This window comes from Hakea prostrata, chromosome 9, assembly GCF_041222555.1.
Source record: "Hakea prostrata isolate BN-2017 chromosome 9, UWA_Hpros_2, whole genome shotgun sequence".
NCBI lineage: Eukaryota > Viridiplantae > Streptophyta > Magnoliopsida > Proteales > Proteaceae > Hakea > Hakea prostrata.
Window position 1 is genome coordinate 30734499 of NC_142608.1, and position 18857 is coordinate 30753355.

General features: G+C 39.2%; 1 protein-coding gene across 1 annotated transcript; it reads right to left on the reverse strand.

The window, feature by feature from the left end:
- Positions 1-15792: 15792 nt before the first annotated feature.
- Positions 15793-18424, reverse strand: LOC149005107 (pentatricopeptide repeat-containing protein At3g51320-like). The gene has a single exon (XM_089168758.1). It carries the CDS (start codon positions 17892-17894, stop codon positions 16125-16127), a length of 1770 nt encoding a protein of 589 aa, XP_089024884.1. The 5' UTR covers positions 17895-18424; the 3' UTR covers positions 15793-16124.
- Between the last annotated feature and the right edge of the window lie 433 nt (positions 18425-18857).

An 18857-nucleotide genomic window follows, 5' to 3' on the forward strand; every position in this document is an offset into this window, starting at 1 on the left:
CCGGTGAGTTATATCCGTGAGAGGACGGGAATCACATTGTGGGGACCATTTATTGGAGGGTTGCATATGGCTAGACTTGGGCTCATGGGCGCTCGAGACTGGTGAGTTATATCCGTGAGGGGACATGAGAGCTTCCCGTTTACCATATGTGGATAACCAATAGGGTTGATGAGTCCGGTGATTAATATCCATGACTCTAGTGTGAAGGATACCGAAAAGGATCCCGAGAGGGGAGGAATGGAAGTATCTGGAACTGAATTGATGTAACTAAGTAGATGACTTGCATTGGGCTAGGCTTTTCCCTGACATGCGCCGGTACTTATGCCAAATGGTTGTGAGAGAGTGTGTTGACTTAACCCCCTACCATGGTTTGTCAGAGAGGGATGCAGGACCCATTACCAACTGGCTGCCCAAGATACCTTAAATGGTTGAGGGAACCCAGGATATCTTATATGGTTGAGGGTGTGAACGGACTTTCCTTAAGAAGTACGGTGCTATGACTTAAAGCATGTCTGCCATAGATATCAGCATACATAGAGTTAGATGCATTCATACTTTATCTGTTTCATACTGCATTGCATCATGTTATGTTTTGCCACATGTTATCTATGATGTTATGGATTAACTACCTTACTGAGTCTTCGAAACTCATTCCTTTTGTATATTTCTTTTTGTTAGATTATCCTACAGATATAGATTATCATGACGAGCAGTACAGCGAAGCACAAGTTGATGAAGCGTATTACATGCAAAGTGCTGGCAATGATCAAGATTACTTTGATGATTCCCCGGTGGATCAAGCTGCGCACTACTTTTGAGAACTACATAGAGTTAGAACGGATTCATTGGATTGACGAAGTCCATACTTATGAAGACGTTATCTATAAACTTGAAGACACTTGATCTTAGTTTATTTCTTGGTACATTTGTTTCAGTTGTAATTCCTTTTGATTTTCATACTACGTTCCGCTATTTTTGGTGAAGTGAGTTTCCACCTCACTTTACTCCTTTTTGATATCATTGGATATCTGATATCTTTCCGCACTCTGATTATACTGATTACTCATTTTTGTTTTGAACCTTGTTTATAATATTAAAACTTGATTTATTTCCTGTTTATGATTATGTTATTGTATATGTGGGAGGATGATTTCCTCGATACTTGATCTTCGGGGCTGTGGATCACACTCTCGGGCAAGGTTTAAAGTATCGGTATCATGTAGCGTATCGGTAAAGTGATTTTAAGAGACGTATCGTCCTGTATCGAGTATTGTATCGCTCTGACTAATGTATTTTAGTGTAATTCAATGGAGAGACGTATCGATATGTATCGTATCGGTTGGGTCAAATATGGATATGTATCGGCTAGTATCGTATGGTATCGTGGGATACTTTAAACCTTGCTCTCGGGTATGCCAGTTAGGGTACCGGCTGGGAGGATGTGACAAGAATTATTGTGTATTATTCAGAGTATATTATTCTTCACTTTTAAGTTTCTAATTCAAGTGTTCTATTATTCACTTCTAAGAATACTTGAGTCACTTTTGGATTTATGACTCAGGAATGTTCTATCATTGTTTCTGTGGTTAGGATTTCACTTGGAACTGGGCTCTGATACCACTCTATCACATCCACCCAGCCGGTACCCTATCTGGCATACCCGAGTGTATGATCCACAGTCCACAAGATCCAGTAGTTAGAGAAATCAACCTCCCACATTCACAACAATATAATCAAGAACAAGACTAAATCAATGTTAACAATATTATTCAAATGAATCAAGGAAAAGTAATGAGATATTCAATACCAATAGATATATAAATCAAAAGTAGAGTGAGGCGGAATCTCACTCCACGAGTACAGCAGAATGTAGTTCGATAATCAAATGGGATTACAACCATTTCTAAAGACAAGAAAGAAAGATATAATCTAACTAAACTAGAGTCTTTTCTACTTTATAAAGGATGTCCTCATAGACATAGACTTCATCGATTACGCTCAAACGCTGCCACTCCACAGTAGGGCTAATCCTGGTAACAAGAGAAACCACTCGAGGGATCCTCAAAGTAATCTTCGTAGTCGCCAGCACTTTGCGTATGGTACGCTTCTTCATCTTGCGCTTCCTCATATTGCGCTTCATAGCCATCAAAACCTGTAGAATTGTCTAACAAAATATATTGTACAAAAAGGAGTGAGTTTCATTGAAACTCAGCAAGGCAAGTTATTCCATAATAGCATAAATAACATAATATCACAAACAAAGCATAAGATGATATGATATGAGGCAACAATGTATGTATGAGTCTAACTCTATGTATGCTGGTCTCTATAGGCAAACATGCTTTAACTCATAGCACCATACTTCTTTGGGTAGGTCAATCAGTCCCCCTCAACCATCTTGGCATCTTGGGTCTGCCGGTGGTAGTTGGGTCTTGCATCCTTCCTGGACATTCCTTGGTTAGGGGTTAAGTCACCTCACTCTCACATCACCGTTTGGTCTAAGTATTGGCGCATGTTAGGGTAAAGCCTAGCCCAATGCAAGTCTTCTACTTAGTTACATCAACTCAGATCAAGATACGTCCATTCCTCGCCGGAGGCGATCCTTTCCGGAATTCTTCACACTATTGTCAGCATAGTCCCAAACTACGGACTCATCAACCCTATAGGTCATCCACATATAGTAAACAGGAAGCTCTCATGTCTTCTCACGGGTTGGTTACCGGTCTTGAACGCCCATGAGCCCAAGTCTATCCATATGCAACTCTACCCATAAATGGCCCCCACAATGTGATTCATGTCCCCACACAGATTGGTTACCGGTCTTGAGCGCCCATAAATCCCCATTGCTACCACGGGTCGTTCGGTCTCAATACCCTTCCGATTCGGGTCTGATATAACAGGGGTATAACCTAGCCAAACACTGCTAGACAAGTCCTAGGTATGACAACCAATAATCCGAGAAAGCGTCAAAGGGCAACATTGGAAATATCCCATACTACTCCCAATGAGGTCCAAGGACAGAAATATCAAAAGGACATTCCCCAATCCCAAATCATACCTAAGCAATCACTATCATAATTCAGTCATATCATCCACGACAAATATCACATCATATGAAAGAGTATAATAAGACAAGATTAATTAAATAAGGAAACATACATGAGTAAGTATTCATACATAATCAAGTCCATAAAGTAAATAAGGAAATAAGATCCTAATGTACTTGTAGCATTCATATCATAATAGAAACTAACATAACAGTAGCAAATCTAAGTAGTTCTCAAATTAGAAACTAAATATATGCAAATCTATGTTAATATGGTAACAACTTTCCTTACCTTCAATAGATTCAAAAGTATCCCAGACGGACAAGAGGATGAATCCAAAGTTAGCAAATAATCCCTAGAATAGCATCACACAATCATTAGGAAGTAGTCCTAAAAGAGTAAGCATGAATCGAATCAAATCGGACGAAGAAAACATATTTTGCTGTTGCGGGTTGATTGGCTGGGTAGCATTGTCCATCGACCCAGCGCAGTCTGCCCAAGAGCAAATCCGAAAGTAAAAATAGAATCTTGATCCGAAACCTATGCTACACAAACCGGAATGAGATGAAACTTGGAAGGATTGTCTAACACAGTAGTCTAAGCCTAGAAAGTATAATTTAGACATCAAACCACCATTAAAACATTACTTCCTAATTTAGAACCATAGTTTCTATTTTGGTAAAAATCATAGTTTTCATTGGAAACATGCTATGAATGAAAGAGATGAACTACAGATGATTAGATCTCATTCTAGTACAAGAATACAGTAGATCAGAGGTATGAATAATCATAGAGAAGCATCTATAATGCTAGAATGAATCAAAATAGGAAATATTATCATAGTTTAAGAAGAAATCAAAAGAATCATGTCAAGAATGAATGAGATGATCATAGTACAAGAGAATGAAAAGAGATTGTAAAGATATGACTACAAGGTTGCAACATCTTCATCATAATCTCAGTTCAGAGATGAGAGTGATCATGGAAAGAATAAATCATTAACATAAAAGATAGATTACTAACCTTTAATTGAAGAACAAGAGAGAGAGTTTGCAAGTTTGCAAGATTAGGTCTTCTTCTTCACTCTTGGAGGCTTGGAGATGGTTTCCCTTTGTTCTCTAAGTGTTATGGAGGCTAGGGATACTAAAATCATGAAGTCATGGGGTATATATAGCAAGATACTCAAAACAGAAGATTCTGTTCGAGTTCAGCATCTCTGGGTCGATTGGCTAGGTAGCATTGGGCAGTCGACCCAAGCACTCGACCCAGTGACACAGCAAAGCCAAATATAGGGATTTGAGGGTCTTCCACTACTCGGAATCAAACGAAACTTTAAACACATATTCTATAACATACCTAGCATGGAAAAATGGCTTTAAATCATATCCCACCAAGCTCTAAGGTCATCAACTAATTCTTCTCTTCATCAAGGTGCAGTCTCTTCTCTATATCCAACACTGACTTCAAGTATGGGGCATCATCTTCAATCTCCATAGGTTTGGAGTCGAACACTATATCATCTACCAATATGGCCCATAGTTGACTTTCACTTCTACTTCGGGTCTTTGGACCTACAAACAAAAGAGTATCCGGGTTAAGGTTAGGGCCGGGTTTCACAATCATAATAGAAGTTAAGTCATAACATCGCACTGATTCATCATATATATAAGTAACAAGAATGACTAATCATTATAACAAGAATATATAAAAACACAATACTACTATCCTAAAGTATGTATGGCAGTTCTATGATATTCAAAAGTAATAAAGAGACTATGTGCACTAAGTTATGAACATCAAGATATAATCACATAGCCTATGTATTTATGACGATAACCGTCCTTACCTTACGCTGTGATGATGATGATACAAAGGTCACCACAACAATGATCCAATGATGGTAATAAGACCCTAGACAAACATAAATGAAATATTAGAGAAGAAATCGGGAAAATCGGAGGTCGAACGGGTCAAAACGGAGAAGGGCACAGTTCAGCAGAATGCTTGGTCGATGCTCTTGGTTGATGGGATCGACCAAGGAGGATCGACCAAGACAGTCTCGGGGCTGCATAGTGGATTTTGGGATTTTGGTCCAAAATCAGTCTTCCGAGGCTCGGATCGATCCGGAACTTGGAGGGATGATTAATAACAGTATAAGAACACTACTAATCAAGAAATTAACACAATCTAAAGGCCTAAATGGAAAGCCCCAATTGGACTACTAAGTTCTATAGACAAGAATCAAAGCATGGCTTGAAATCAAATGCATTTGCATTGGAAATGCATGAATTAGCTAGGGGAACTAATAGGAATTGGGTTAGAATCATATGCTACATAGACATAGCACACTATATACTTCAGTTTAGGACAAGAATGCATGAAGTTAAGAAGAGAATCAAAGGATTGCATATGCAAGGCTTGAAATGAGAGCATAGCATCAATGGAAATGGGAGAGGATCATAGGTTAGGCAAGAGTGAACACTTGGAGTGATGGTTGCAAGGTTGCAACATCAACTCCAAGGTTACAACAACAAGAAAAGGAATAGAAAAGAATAGAATAGAGAGTGAGAGTGATGAATCATACCTTGTAGATGATGATGGAGACAAAGAACAATGATTGACAATGATTATAGTGGAATATCCTTCACCAATATCAAGGAGGAGCTTTGGGGAACCTTCTCCACGTTCTCAGTGGTTACAATGATTAGAATAGGGCTCAAAACACGAGGCTAGCATAAATAGGGTAGGGAATATTCCAAAGAGAATCATTTACTCGAATTTGGGCAGCCTTGGTTGATGCTCTTGGTCGATGGGATCGACCTAGGAGGATCAACCAAAGACAGTTCAGAAGAAAAATCATTACTAGTTCAGCAAATTCAGACAGGGATTCGGAGGGCTATACAGGGTCAAATTGAGTGAGCTTTTCTTCTACATATCAATCAAGAAATCTAGTTATGGGGAACACATTCGGATTGTGCGCGGAAGTTCATTAGGTACTTCAAATAGTTCACCCCTCTTCGATGCGTAGATTTTCACTAAACACTAACAATGTACTCAAGTAAGCGGCATCATCGTCAATGTCCATGGGCTCAGACTCCGACACTAGATCATCAACTAGTAGGGTCCACAAGTCTCTTCTACCACCGCTTCGGGTCTTCGACCTACAAACATCAAGGGTTCCAGGTCAGGGTAAGGATAGGGCTGGATTTCACAACATGTGCTCAACTCACTAATCATGTTGACATGATGGTTATATATTGCCTTATGGTTTGACCTTGGCGCATATTGTAACCATCAAAAGTGAGTCCAAGTTGGCAGCCTCTTGTGGTGGAAATCCCTCCATATTGGAACTTCACTGCCTCCCACAAAGACTTTGCAGTTCTAGGATAGTAATACTAACTACCCGGTCTTTCCTCTTCCGGGCATTGTAAAGCTCAAGGTCCCTGTGATGCTGTGCAATGGTACCATCCTCAGGTGGAGACATGGTTTGGTTTATGATTTTCCAACATGTCCTGCTCTTATAGGAGATATTGCACCTTTCGGTGCCAAAGGTTATAATTCATCTCATTCACTTTATCTCCTTTCGTGAGGTCAGCAACTATGCTCTTGGTAGCAGCCATTAAACTAGGGACAATATATACAAAGATGAGTTCAACTATTCTAGCATAAAACACAACACAAGCAACAACAATTCACACTAGCATAGTCAACCTATGGGATAAGCATTTAAACCAAAAGAGATGCTAACAAACATTCAATCAAATTCTCATGCAAACCCACAAAGACTTATATACTAGTTTCATTCTATGCTAGAAACATGATTAAAAGACCCATAATCAAAGCAGTTTTAAAAAAATAAAACATCCAATCATGTTATGCTATGAAGTGGTTTACGCAAAATGCTTATACCTCACTAGTTCTCACTAGACCCCATTAGGCCCTCAATGCCGAAACATCACTCTGAGTGTCGGGCTTCTAGTGTCCAATAAATTAGAAACACATTATGAACTAGGCAGACTCTCAGATGAATTCTGAGACGGACAGCAGTCTAACAATCCGTCTGAGACGCATTCTGAGATGGCTCGTCGTCTGGGCGTCCATCTGCTCAAACAGACTTCTTTTCCCTTTGAATGAATTTTAGTTCCACAAGAAGAAAAAAAAAACAAAACAAAACAAATTTTCTCCAAAAAATTCATCCAAAAATATGCATGGAAACCATCCAATAAACATTAAACAAAAACATTCATCATGGATCATCAATTTATGCAATTTTTACATAAGGGAGAAAAAACAAGGATCCTCAAAAATTAGGGTTTTCAAAAACCTTATCTATTCTCCATGGGTTTCCATCAAACCTTGGATTCTCCAAAGTAGGTTTTTATAAACCCTTGATCCTCCCATTGGCTCCATTCAAGAGAGCACAAACAATTCAAGAAGAGAAGATTTTGAAAACAGAGATAGCAAGAAGTTTCTCCTCCATGAATTCCTCCCCGGCCCTCTTCCCCCTCCCACTTTTCAGGAGAGAGTTTCAGCAAAGAAGTTGTACCAAAGAAGAGCTAGAGAAGGGAATGCTTTTGTCAAAATCTTAAACAAAATTATGCAAGGAACCAAGGAAGTTGTTTCTTGATGAAGAGTTGCAGAATATACAGAAATAGGGAGGGAGGGGGAGGGAGGGGGGGGGAGAGAGAGAGAGAGAGAGAGAGAGGATTGTTTGTGAAATTAAAAATAACCTCAAGCACACAATATCGTGTAGCTAACAAATCTATCTCAAGGAAATATGCCACTTTAGAATTAACCTCTTAATGATAATGCGAGAGTGCAATGATTCAAAGATTTTAACTTATTAATTAAATTAGACGAGCGGTCCTAATCCATGCATCTAATGCAATCGAATTGAGACAAAAAATAAAACAAATATAACCAAAGCATAATTAATAAAGGCAGAAAAAAATGCGAATAATAAATAAATAAAAATAAAAGGGAAGTGATCCAAGTGTAAGCTCTGGATCTAGGGAAGGGGAGTATAATTATAATGACTTTGACCGTGGACCCTTTGCCATAGCTTACAATCCACCGATCGGGGGAACGGATATTAGAGAGAAAAAATTGTAGAAAAGAAATAATCAAAGCAATAAAAGGAAAGGGAAACCTTAACCAAAGAGAGGCACTACTGTAGGCATCTCTGATCAAGGACCCAGGGAAAGGGAGAACAATAAATAAATGTTGAAAGTAAATTGCAAAAAGTAAATAACAGAGTAATAAAAGGAAAGGGAAACCTTAACCAAAGAGGCACAACTGTAGGCTAATCAAGGACCTAGGGGAAGGGAGAACAATAAATAAATGCTGAAATTAAATTGCAAAAAGTAAATAACAGAGTAATAAAAGGAAAGGGAAAGGTTAACCAAAGAGAGGCATGCCTGTAGGCATCTCTGATCAAGGACCCAGGGGAAGGGAGAACAATAAATATATGCTGAAAGTAAATCCTAAATTAAGAATATTGAAGGGTAGATAGAAGCGGGAATGGAGGGGGGAGAGAAGATTATTGAAGAATGTTACTTACTTGCATCTTTGAACTTCAAAAAATAAAAAAGAATTTGAACAAACGATTTGAATCTCAACCAACCCTAACAACCAGATCTAGATCTAGAATGATCTAGATCTGCAATTGCTAGACCCAGAGAAAAATGAATCTTGAAACTTGAAACTTGAACTTGATCTTGAACTTGAAATTGCATTACATTACATAGAAAAATTAAACCTAAACATTCAATCTAAAAATTAAAATCTCACAAAAGCAAGCAAAGAAAACTAAAGAAAGCCTAAATAAACTAAAGAGAAAAGAAAGAGTGCTTCCACTAAGCTCTAAAACCCGTTCTCCCTTGATAAAGTATGCTCTCCTTTTATAGAGTTTACATGGGATATGAATCTTGACAGAATTTGAATCAAACTCGAAGTTTCTATCTAACTTAACCAATTAGGGTTTTGGCGTACTAATTGGACTGGCTTAGAGAGATCAATTGCACAATTCCACCGTTAGATTTGAGGATCAAGAAGTCATGGAGCTCTCCTACAAAAATCAGCTCAATCAGACACTGGATGACTGTTCGATGAAGGGCTTGATCGAAATTGAACAGAGACATTCAAAAACTGGTATCTAAATATAATTCTTTTTCCTCTTTTTCTTTCTTTAATCAAATCCCAAATAGGAAATAAGATATTGAAGTATGCAAGGACTCTTTTCTCCATTTGGACTCTCTCAATAATATCTCTTTAGAGTTGATTGATAATTTATAATTTCAGCCGTAGATCAAATTTGCCTTATTTATCTCTTAAATATTTCGGAGTTGGCCCATAATCACATCTCTAGCCCATCATGCTCCATATCAGGCCCATTTTTGCATTTGAGAATTTGAATGGACCTCTTGACGTGTAAAATTGCATGATTCATACCCAAAACTCCAAATATTTACTTAAATCTTGAAAAATCCTAAAATCTGCAAAAACAACATAAAACCCAATGTAGCTCCACTCTAAGTGTGTAAAATGCATGCTTTATGCCCTAAAATTTCACACATAAATGTGCTCATCAAGGATCAACGTGATTTGATTAGAGTTGAAAACAATTTCATAGAGAGCTATCCAAAGCAAAATGCGTAATAAAGATTACCTACAAAAATGAGCTGCCTCATGTGGTCATGTGTAGCATTTCTCTCCTGCAAGTTGGGGAGAAACGATGAAACTAGCAATATAAGGCTGAAGAAGAAATCAAGCAACTGATCTAATGGAATGAATAATTCCAAGGAATGGCACACAACTACCATTGCAAGTCATCTACTTAGTCGTATCAAGTCAGATCCAGATACATCCATTCCTTGCCCCTGGCGATCCTTTCTGGTATCCTTCACACTAGAGTCAGCGTAATCCCAGATTACGGACTCAGCAACCCTATTGGTCATCCACAAATAGTAAACGGGAGCTCTCACGTCCTCTCACTGATTGGTTACCGGTCTTGAGCGCCCGTGAGCCCAAGTCTAGCTATTTGCAACCCTACCAATAAATGGCCCCTTTCGGGTATTCATAGCATGGTTTATGTCCCCTACCGGATTGGTTACCGTCCTAGAGCGCCCATCAAACCATACACTACCGCGGGTTGTTCGGTCTCAATGCCCTTCCGATTCGGGTCTGACACGACAAGGACAATCCTAGCCACACAACTAGACAATCCTATGTATGTCATCCAATAACCCGGGAAAGTGTCGATAGGCACCTTCGGAGAACATCCCATACTATTCCCTCCGATGCCCAAGGACAGAAGTGTCAATAGGACACTCCGCAATCCCAAGTTATACATAGGCAATCACATATTCAAGTTCATCATTTCTCATGCATTCAATACATCTTCACGATAAAAGTTAAAACATAATATTGAAATGATTCATCATAGACACAAGTAATCAAGAATCATAAATTAATGTGACAAGAGTAGATGAATCGAAATACTACTGTCCTAACACATGTATAACAGTCTTATATTAATTAAAAGAAGTCAAAAGACCATGTTCTTTAAGCACAATTCATAAGTTTATGGCCTATATGTTTATGGAGATAACCATCCTTACCTTAGGTTGAGTTGATGATGAATTGAGAATTACCAAGAAATGGTCCAAAAGAAATGTTAAGACCCTAAACAAACATCAATAATAAGTTAGAGAAGAAATCAGGAAGATCGGATATTAAACGGGTAAAAACTGGCTAAGGTTGCTGTCAGCAACAACTTTGGTCGATGGTCTTTGGTCGATGGCATCGACCAAAGAGGATCGACCAAAACTTCTTCGGGACAAAATAGTGGATTTTGGGGGTTTTGATCCGAAATTGGTTTTCCGGGGTTCGGATCAATCCGGAACTTGGAGGAATGCTTAATAACAGTATGAGGACACTACAAATCAAGAAATTAACATAATCCAATGGTCTAAATAGAAAGCCCCAAATTGAGCTATCAAGTTCAAGAGACAAGTATCATAGCATGAATTGGAATTGATTACATTGGCATTGAAAGGGCATGCATTAGCTAGGGGAACTTATAGAAATTCGATTAGAATCATATGCTAGTGATAAACATGTACATAGCATACCATACAACTCAGTTTTGTACAAAATGGCATGATGTTAAGAGGAAAATCAAAGAATACATATGCTAAGCTTGAGATGGGGGCATAGCATCAATAGATAACTAGGAGGATCATAGGTTAAGCAAGAGTGGACACTTGGAGTGATGGTTGCAAGGTTGCCGCACCATCTCCAAGGTCTCACAGCAAAAGAGGGAAAGAAAGGAATAGAAAAAGGTAGAATAGAGAGTGGAATGATGAATCATACCTTGTAGTTGTAGATGGAGACAAGAAACAATGATTAACAATGAATTTTGGTGGAGTATCCTTCACATATGCCTAGGAGTTGCTTTGGGAAGCTCCCCCCACGTTCTCAAGAGTGAAAATGATTGCAATAGGGCTTAAAACACGAGGCTAGTATAAATAGATTAGGGAATATTCCAAAGAATCATTAACTTGGCTGACTGGGAAACTTTGGTCGATGGTCCTTGGTCGATGGCATCGACAAGAGGATTGACCAAAATATTTCTCAGTAGAAAAACAAGTATAGTTTAGCAACTTCAGCAGGGGATTTGGAGGGCTATACAAGGTCAAATTGAATGGGGTTTTCTTCTACAATTCAATCAAGAAGTCTAGTTTCAGGGAATACCTTCGAATTGTGCACGGGAGGTCATTAGGTACTTCAACTAAATCATTCTTCTCCGATGCGCAGACTTTCCTTAAACACCGACAATGTACTCAAGCAAGGGGTATCATCGTCAATGTCCATGGGCTCGGTCTCCGACTCATAATTATCAATCAAAAGGTTCCATAAGTCTCTTCTACCACTGCTTCGGGTCTTTGGACCTAAATACAACAGTGGATCCGGGTTAGGGTCAGGGTTAGAATAGGGCTGGATATTACAACTGCTCTCTCACATCACCATTGGTCTAAGTACTAGCGCATGTCAGAGTTAAGCCTAGCCCAATGCAAGTCATCTACTCAGTCCCATCAACTCAGTTCTAGATACGTCCATTCCTAGTCCCTGACGATCCTTTCCGGTATCCTTCACACTAGAGTCCTAATAGTCCCTGACTACGGACTCATCAACCCTATTGGTTATCCACATATGGTAAACGGGAAGCTCTCATGTCCTCTCACGGGTTGGTTACCGGTCTTGAGCGCCCATGAGCCCAAGTCTATCCATATGCAACCCTCCAATAAATGACCCCCACAATGTGATTCCCATCCTCTCACAGGTTGGTTACCGGTCTTGAGTGCCCGTGAATCCCCACTGCTGCCACGGGTCATTCGGTCTCAATTCCCTTTCGAATTGGGTCTGATATGATGGGGACATCCTAGTCAAACACTTCTAGACAGTCCTAGGTATGACACCCAATGATTCGGGAAAGCGTCAATGGGCAACCGGAAACATCCCATACTATTTCCGATAATGTCCAAGGACAGAAGTGTCAAAACGACACTTCCCAATCCCAAACCATACTTAGTCAAACACATTCTCAGATCAGTCATGTCATACACATTCAACACTTCATCATATAAAAGAGAATATAAAAGCATGATCTAATCATTAAACAATATAGAAATAAGCAATTCATATAAGCTTGAATAATGAAAAAGAAAACATAAGTGAAGTGCTACTGTACTTACAGTAGTACATCAGAAGTATAAAATACAAGAACAGTAAGTAAACTCAGAGTTTCTTAAGGTAGAAACCAAAAAGTATGCGATCTATGTTATTATGAAATAACTGTCCTTACCTTGATTATCGCCGAAGATAATCCAAAGATCAAAGAAAGCAACTCCAAACTTAGCAAATAAATCCCTAACAATCATAGATATAACATTAGGAAAGATTCCTAAAAGATTAGAGAGAAAACGAATCAAACTGAGCGAAAAACGAAGCTACTGCCTTCATTGGTTGAGTGCTTGGTCTACTGACCCAGTCGACCAACCAAGTCAAGACGGAATTGCAGAAACTAGATTGGTCATAACTTCTTCGTTTGAAGTCGGATTGATCCGAAATTCGAAGGGGAACTTCCTAGAACGTATTAGAACTGTATGGAAAGGTAAAACCATCAAGTCAAGGTCAAGAGATGGGTTCTTGATTTGAACCAAGAAACTACGGTTTCAACCTTATGGCTTTCATGAAAATGCTAGGGTTACAAGATGAAAGGGAATGATTGCTAACAAGAAAATCATTGGAAAAGAGTTTAGATTAACATAAATATAACTCATGTGGTTACCCTCACATGGGAGGTTACCAAAGGTTTCCAAAAAGATCATACAAGGGTCAAGGTTTCAAGAAAAATATTCAGCTAGGGTTATGATCATGACGATGATCATAGATCTCAAAGAATAGAATGAGATCATGGAATAGATGGTTGCAAGGATGCAACATCTTCTTCCTGATCTCAATCAAGAACAAGATCGAAGAAAGAATAATTTAAAATTCAGAAGAGATACTAACCTTGAATTGTCAGATCAGAGATGAGAGGCTTCATATTTGCAGAGGAATCTTCGAAATCACCGGAAAGAGTTTTGGAAAGGTCTTCCCACGTTCACAAAGTGTTTAGGAGGCAGCTGTAACTAAGAAACATGAAGTAGGGTTTAAATATAAGTGAAAAACCCTAAAATTGGATTTTCTCCGATTTAACACACAGTTGGTCAACTGGCCCAGTCGACCAATGAGTCAACCAATCAGGTCAGCAAGGCCAAAATAGGGAAATAGAGGCCCAACTCAAGTCCAAACCTCATAGGCTTTTGCACGCACAACAAGTGACATACCTAATGTGTAGAAATGCCTTCAAACCAAGTCAGATAATACTCCAAGTCCTTCAACTAATCTCATCTTCAGACAGATGCAGCTTTCTTTCCAGATCTACACAGACCTCCAAGTATGGAACTCCATCATCAACATCCATGGGTTCAGAGTCAAACACCATGTCTTCTACTGAGATGGCCCATAGTTGGCTTCTTCCTTTACTCCGGGTCTTCAGACCTAAAAACAACCGGATTTCTGGGTCAAGGTCAGGGTTAAGTTAGAGCTGGGTTTCACAGGCGCTATGTTCAGAAGAAACCCTACCGCCTTCCATTACTGTAAAGGTCTGGTTGTGGTTTTTATCAAAAAAGAAAACGGAGACGAAAGTAAAAGTTACAAAGGAATCAATAGACTTACTAAATGCATACAATTTGAATCGTATTCTCATCATTCATTCTTTAGCTCTATGCTCAAGCAGAGCCATTTATGATCAGTTCATCAGCTGACTTAGCCTTCGGAGGTGGACTCCCGACCCAGCGATCAGGCCACATCTAACGTTCGTTTTTGCAGGTCATCCACAGGAGATCTAAGGGCTGAGCAGATTTTGGACACATTAGTAGCTTAACCTGAAAATCATCAAATGTATGGTCATGCATCATGGTGATACTTTATTGGCTATTCGATAAGCCAAAAGTGCAATTCGTAAAAATTTCAACATCTTGGTTAAAATTTTAGAAAGGTAAGAGTCATGACAAAATCTCGGTTTGACATTTACTTTGAAATTCATGAATTGCATCTTTGAATGTACTCAAATCATTCTAGCTTATGAATTTGAGTTACTCATGTTTTAAGGAAGCTCCTTATGTTCAATAATTGTGTTGCAAGTTCGGACAGTAATTAATGTTGGAAAGCAAGTGGAAAATTTTGCGAGAGCAGCCAACTTCAAAAGAAGAGGCTACAAGCCTACTACTCTCCACATTACAAACTTCATTAGTTCCCAATTTTCCTTTTCTATATCTGTTTTTATATCTTCTCCTATTCTGGTGGAAGTCCTAACCAGATTTCGGTTAGTTGTGTTGGAACTTTGAATAATTAGTAATGGAGGACAGAATAGAGAAGAAAGGAAAGAAGAAAAGGAAAGGAGGTCATTGACTCCATCCAACTCTTCTATCCTTCATCTTTTCTGTTTTACTTCTTGCTTGCCTCCCTGTTTTAGTTCGGCTTTCATTTCCTTAAATTCTATTCAAGCTTGGTATATATGAGAGTAAAGGCAGTTGAGCCCGCTAGAGCAATACTCCAGGTAAGGAACCCGACAAAGAAGGCAGTTTCCTTAAGTTCCTTGGGAATGTAAGTATTCCTACCTTGGATCCATAGAAGTATGAATCAACCACAAGTTAACCTGATGCATTTCTATAACTTGAGAATAGATTTTAAAGCCAAACCAACAGAACAGAATCAGAATTAAACAGGAAAACCAGAATTCATCAACTACGTATAAAGAACTCAGATCGTCACACCCGTATAACCCATTAAGACTTAAGCTTGAGTGTAGCTTGAAGCAGTCCTTGAAACAATTCCTCAGTTTGAAGTTTTTCTAGTTCAGTCTTAGAAGAACTGCATCATCAGAGCAGCCTGCTTTCTTCTTCTTATAAGCTATGATCTGATAAAAACTACAATGTGCCAAAACTGTTCTTGGGTGTCCAATTAGCCTGGGTTGCAGAAATTTATTCTCCAGCACCTCGGGAAGTTAGGGCAAGATATTGGACTGTTCAGGCTGTGCAAGGGTCCATAAATGGTAGTTAATGTCAGGTTCAGAAACTTCCTAAGCTAGTAACAGCAATTCAAATAGTGTCATTGTTTTACTGCTAGAAAGGGCAAGTTCTTCATTTCACAAGCTCCTCTGATCTGCGATTGCGAATATGCAGTTGGTCAAGTATGGTGTGTAACAATTGATGATTCCAATTTACAATACGGACAAGAAGTTAATCTGAGCTTCTTTCTTTTTGCATTATGGCAAGGTTGAACCTTGAAGGACAAAAATACAGTCAACGACTAGAATAAGGGCTTCCTATAACCCAACTTTTGTTTCCCTAAATTAACAAATAAAACTAAATAAATCAGAGGAAACAAAGACGTGATATAAGCAATAATAATTTCCCATCAGAATTGGATAGATATGTATCAAAATTAGGATTAGATTTCAGTATTTGTCTACAGTAGTATAGGAGAACCAGTGGTTGACATCCTTAGTTGCTGCAGTAGTTCATCCATCATTCTGCAGACCTCTTCCATGCCTGGTTGTAATTTATCTTCCACTTTGAATCTGTGAACTATTTCATTCAAATCTCGAAGACTATAACCAGGAATTTTTTTCAAGCCCCTTTGTGTCGCCAATTCCTTCACCTTGGCAGCATCTTCCCATTGACCAGCTGCAGCATACACATTCAACAACAAGGCATATCGAGATGGATTCTGAGGCTCTAGTTCAATCAACCGTTTTGCAATTCGCTCTCCCACATCAACTTCTCCCTTGAAGTGGCATAACCCAAGCAACCCACCCAACAACGCTGAATTCAAAGACTCCCCTTCATTGTCCTCGGCTGGGATGGTACACAAAATTTCTTCAGCCTCATGAATCAGTCCAACACTAAAATAGAGATGAGCCATGCACCAATGGTGTGCAAAATTAGGTTTTATTCTATACGCTTTGGTCAATTTATAGAATATATCTCTCCCCTCTGGCAACAATTTAGCACGAGTGCAAGCACACAAGATACCAACAAATGTAACTTCATCTGGCAGAACTCCATGTCCTTCCATCCATGAGTTCTTTGTATTAATACATTCACTTTGCTGGTCTTCCAAGTCCCACCTTCCTACCATATCTACAAACAAATGAAGTCCATCTTGTGGATGTCCATGAATGCAATGTCCCAAGATCATTGCATTCCAGCAAATTATATTCCTCTCCGACATACCATCAAACAATCTTCGTGCGTATTCCACCTTTTGACATTTACAGTACATATCTATCAAAGCTGTGCAAGTAATCGAGCTCAGTCTAAATAAGTTTCTGATGAGAAACGCATGAACTGACGTGCCTTCCTTTAACCTAGCAGACCTGCCACATGCAGTAAGTACACTAACCATTGTTGTATCACTTCCTCTCAATCCAATTTCCATCATCTCTCTGAATAACTTTAAACAATTTCCTGGTTTGCCACAGTCCAAATATCTAGATATCATGATGTTCCAAGAAACCACATTCCTCTCCGGCATTACACCAAACAGCATGTGGGCAGCAGCTAAGTCGCCCAATTTTGCATAACCATCAATTATGGAATTCCAAGATACCAAATCCCTTTGAGACATTTCATCAAACAATTTCTTAGCATATTCAATAAACCTGCAGGAAGCATACATGTGGATCAAAGAGTTCTGTATAGGTACCACATTGTCAACCCCATTCTTGACAATCTGCCCATGACATTTTCTTCCAAGTTCAGAAGACTCTAACTTCGCACAGACACTCACGAGAGGTGGGAATGTGAAACTATTAGGAAAGAACCCATTTTGAATCATCTCAAAATAGAATTCCAAAGCTTGGGAGGGAACAGAACCATAGGAATAGGCCTTCATAACAGTGTTAAAACAGAATGCATCAGGCAAACCAATGTGTCTGAAAATCAAGACGGTGTATTCGATATCCCCAGAATCCGCAGAGAATTTCAAAACACGGCTGGCAGCAAATGTGTCTCTGAAAAGACCAGAAGTGATCAATTGGGCTTGGATTTGGTAGAGTTGCCTCATATTATGGCATATTTGAAGACGTCGATTTAGTGCACTAAAAGATGATGATGCTGATGCTAAAGCCGACGATGAGAATGAGAAGGTTGAATTGAGAAGATAAAGGGTGGGATGTGAAGCAAAGAGTGAAAATTTTGATCGAATGATATCTCTGATGTTGGAGGCTCTGGCCATAAATCTACTTCAATGTTACTCGAACTGTATCGGTTGATGCGGTTTGCTGATTTCCCCACAAAGCCATAACCAGGAGACACCTAGAAGAGCCGAGAGATGATAAATTACGGCAAAGTCATAGCAAATGGAAGTTCTTGATATATTTCCAGACAATGGCCGTCGCCTCATCTTCAACTTCTCATGAGAGCCGTGACCACGTTGCTTTGTAAGTTAGACACTGAAGCTTGTAAATTCGAAGTTTGCTCTCTCAAATCTAGATTGCCTCTGTTCCAAATTAATGCAGAAGGAAAAAACCAAAAAAATCTCCAACTCTGTCCCTCCCAGTCTTAGGGTTTTCAAATCCAGTATGTGTTTCGTCTTCCTCCGCAAAAACGAAGACTAGACTCAAAGACGTAGCTGAGTAGGACATAATTGGTTATTCCTTCCTGTCAGAGTGTCAGTGGTCCTCCATATTGAACCCTTCTCCGGCAGCCAACTCCATGGTTCTGCTTGCATTTCCCGGCCAGTCACATTCCAATCAAATATCCAGATCGGTTGCCATTTGAGCATGCATCTTCGCCTTTGGTTGCTTCTTGCATTCTCACTTTAAATTATTATTATTATTATTATTATTTTGATAAAACTCACTTTAAATTATCAGCATACAGAACCTGGCTGTGGCATTTATTAATAATAATATGGCAAAGGCAAAATCAGAAACTCACTTATGGATAACATTATGGCATACGCTGAGATTTCAAATAAAGACGGCTCTCTCTCCCTAAGAAATGTAGAAAAGGAGGTAGCTTTCATGGATTGGCTTCTCCTTGTTTTGGATCTCAACTTTATTAGTGTGATTTGCATGCTGTGCATTAGATGCGCAGCATGTGCAGCGCACGGTCGAGATCGAAATCTCGAACGTCTGTCTCGACACCGAGACGGATGGTCGAGATCGAAATTTCGGTCGAGATTTCGATCTCGATC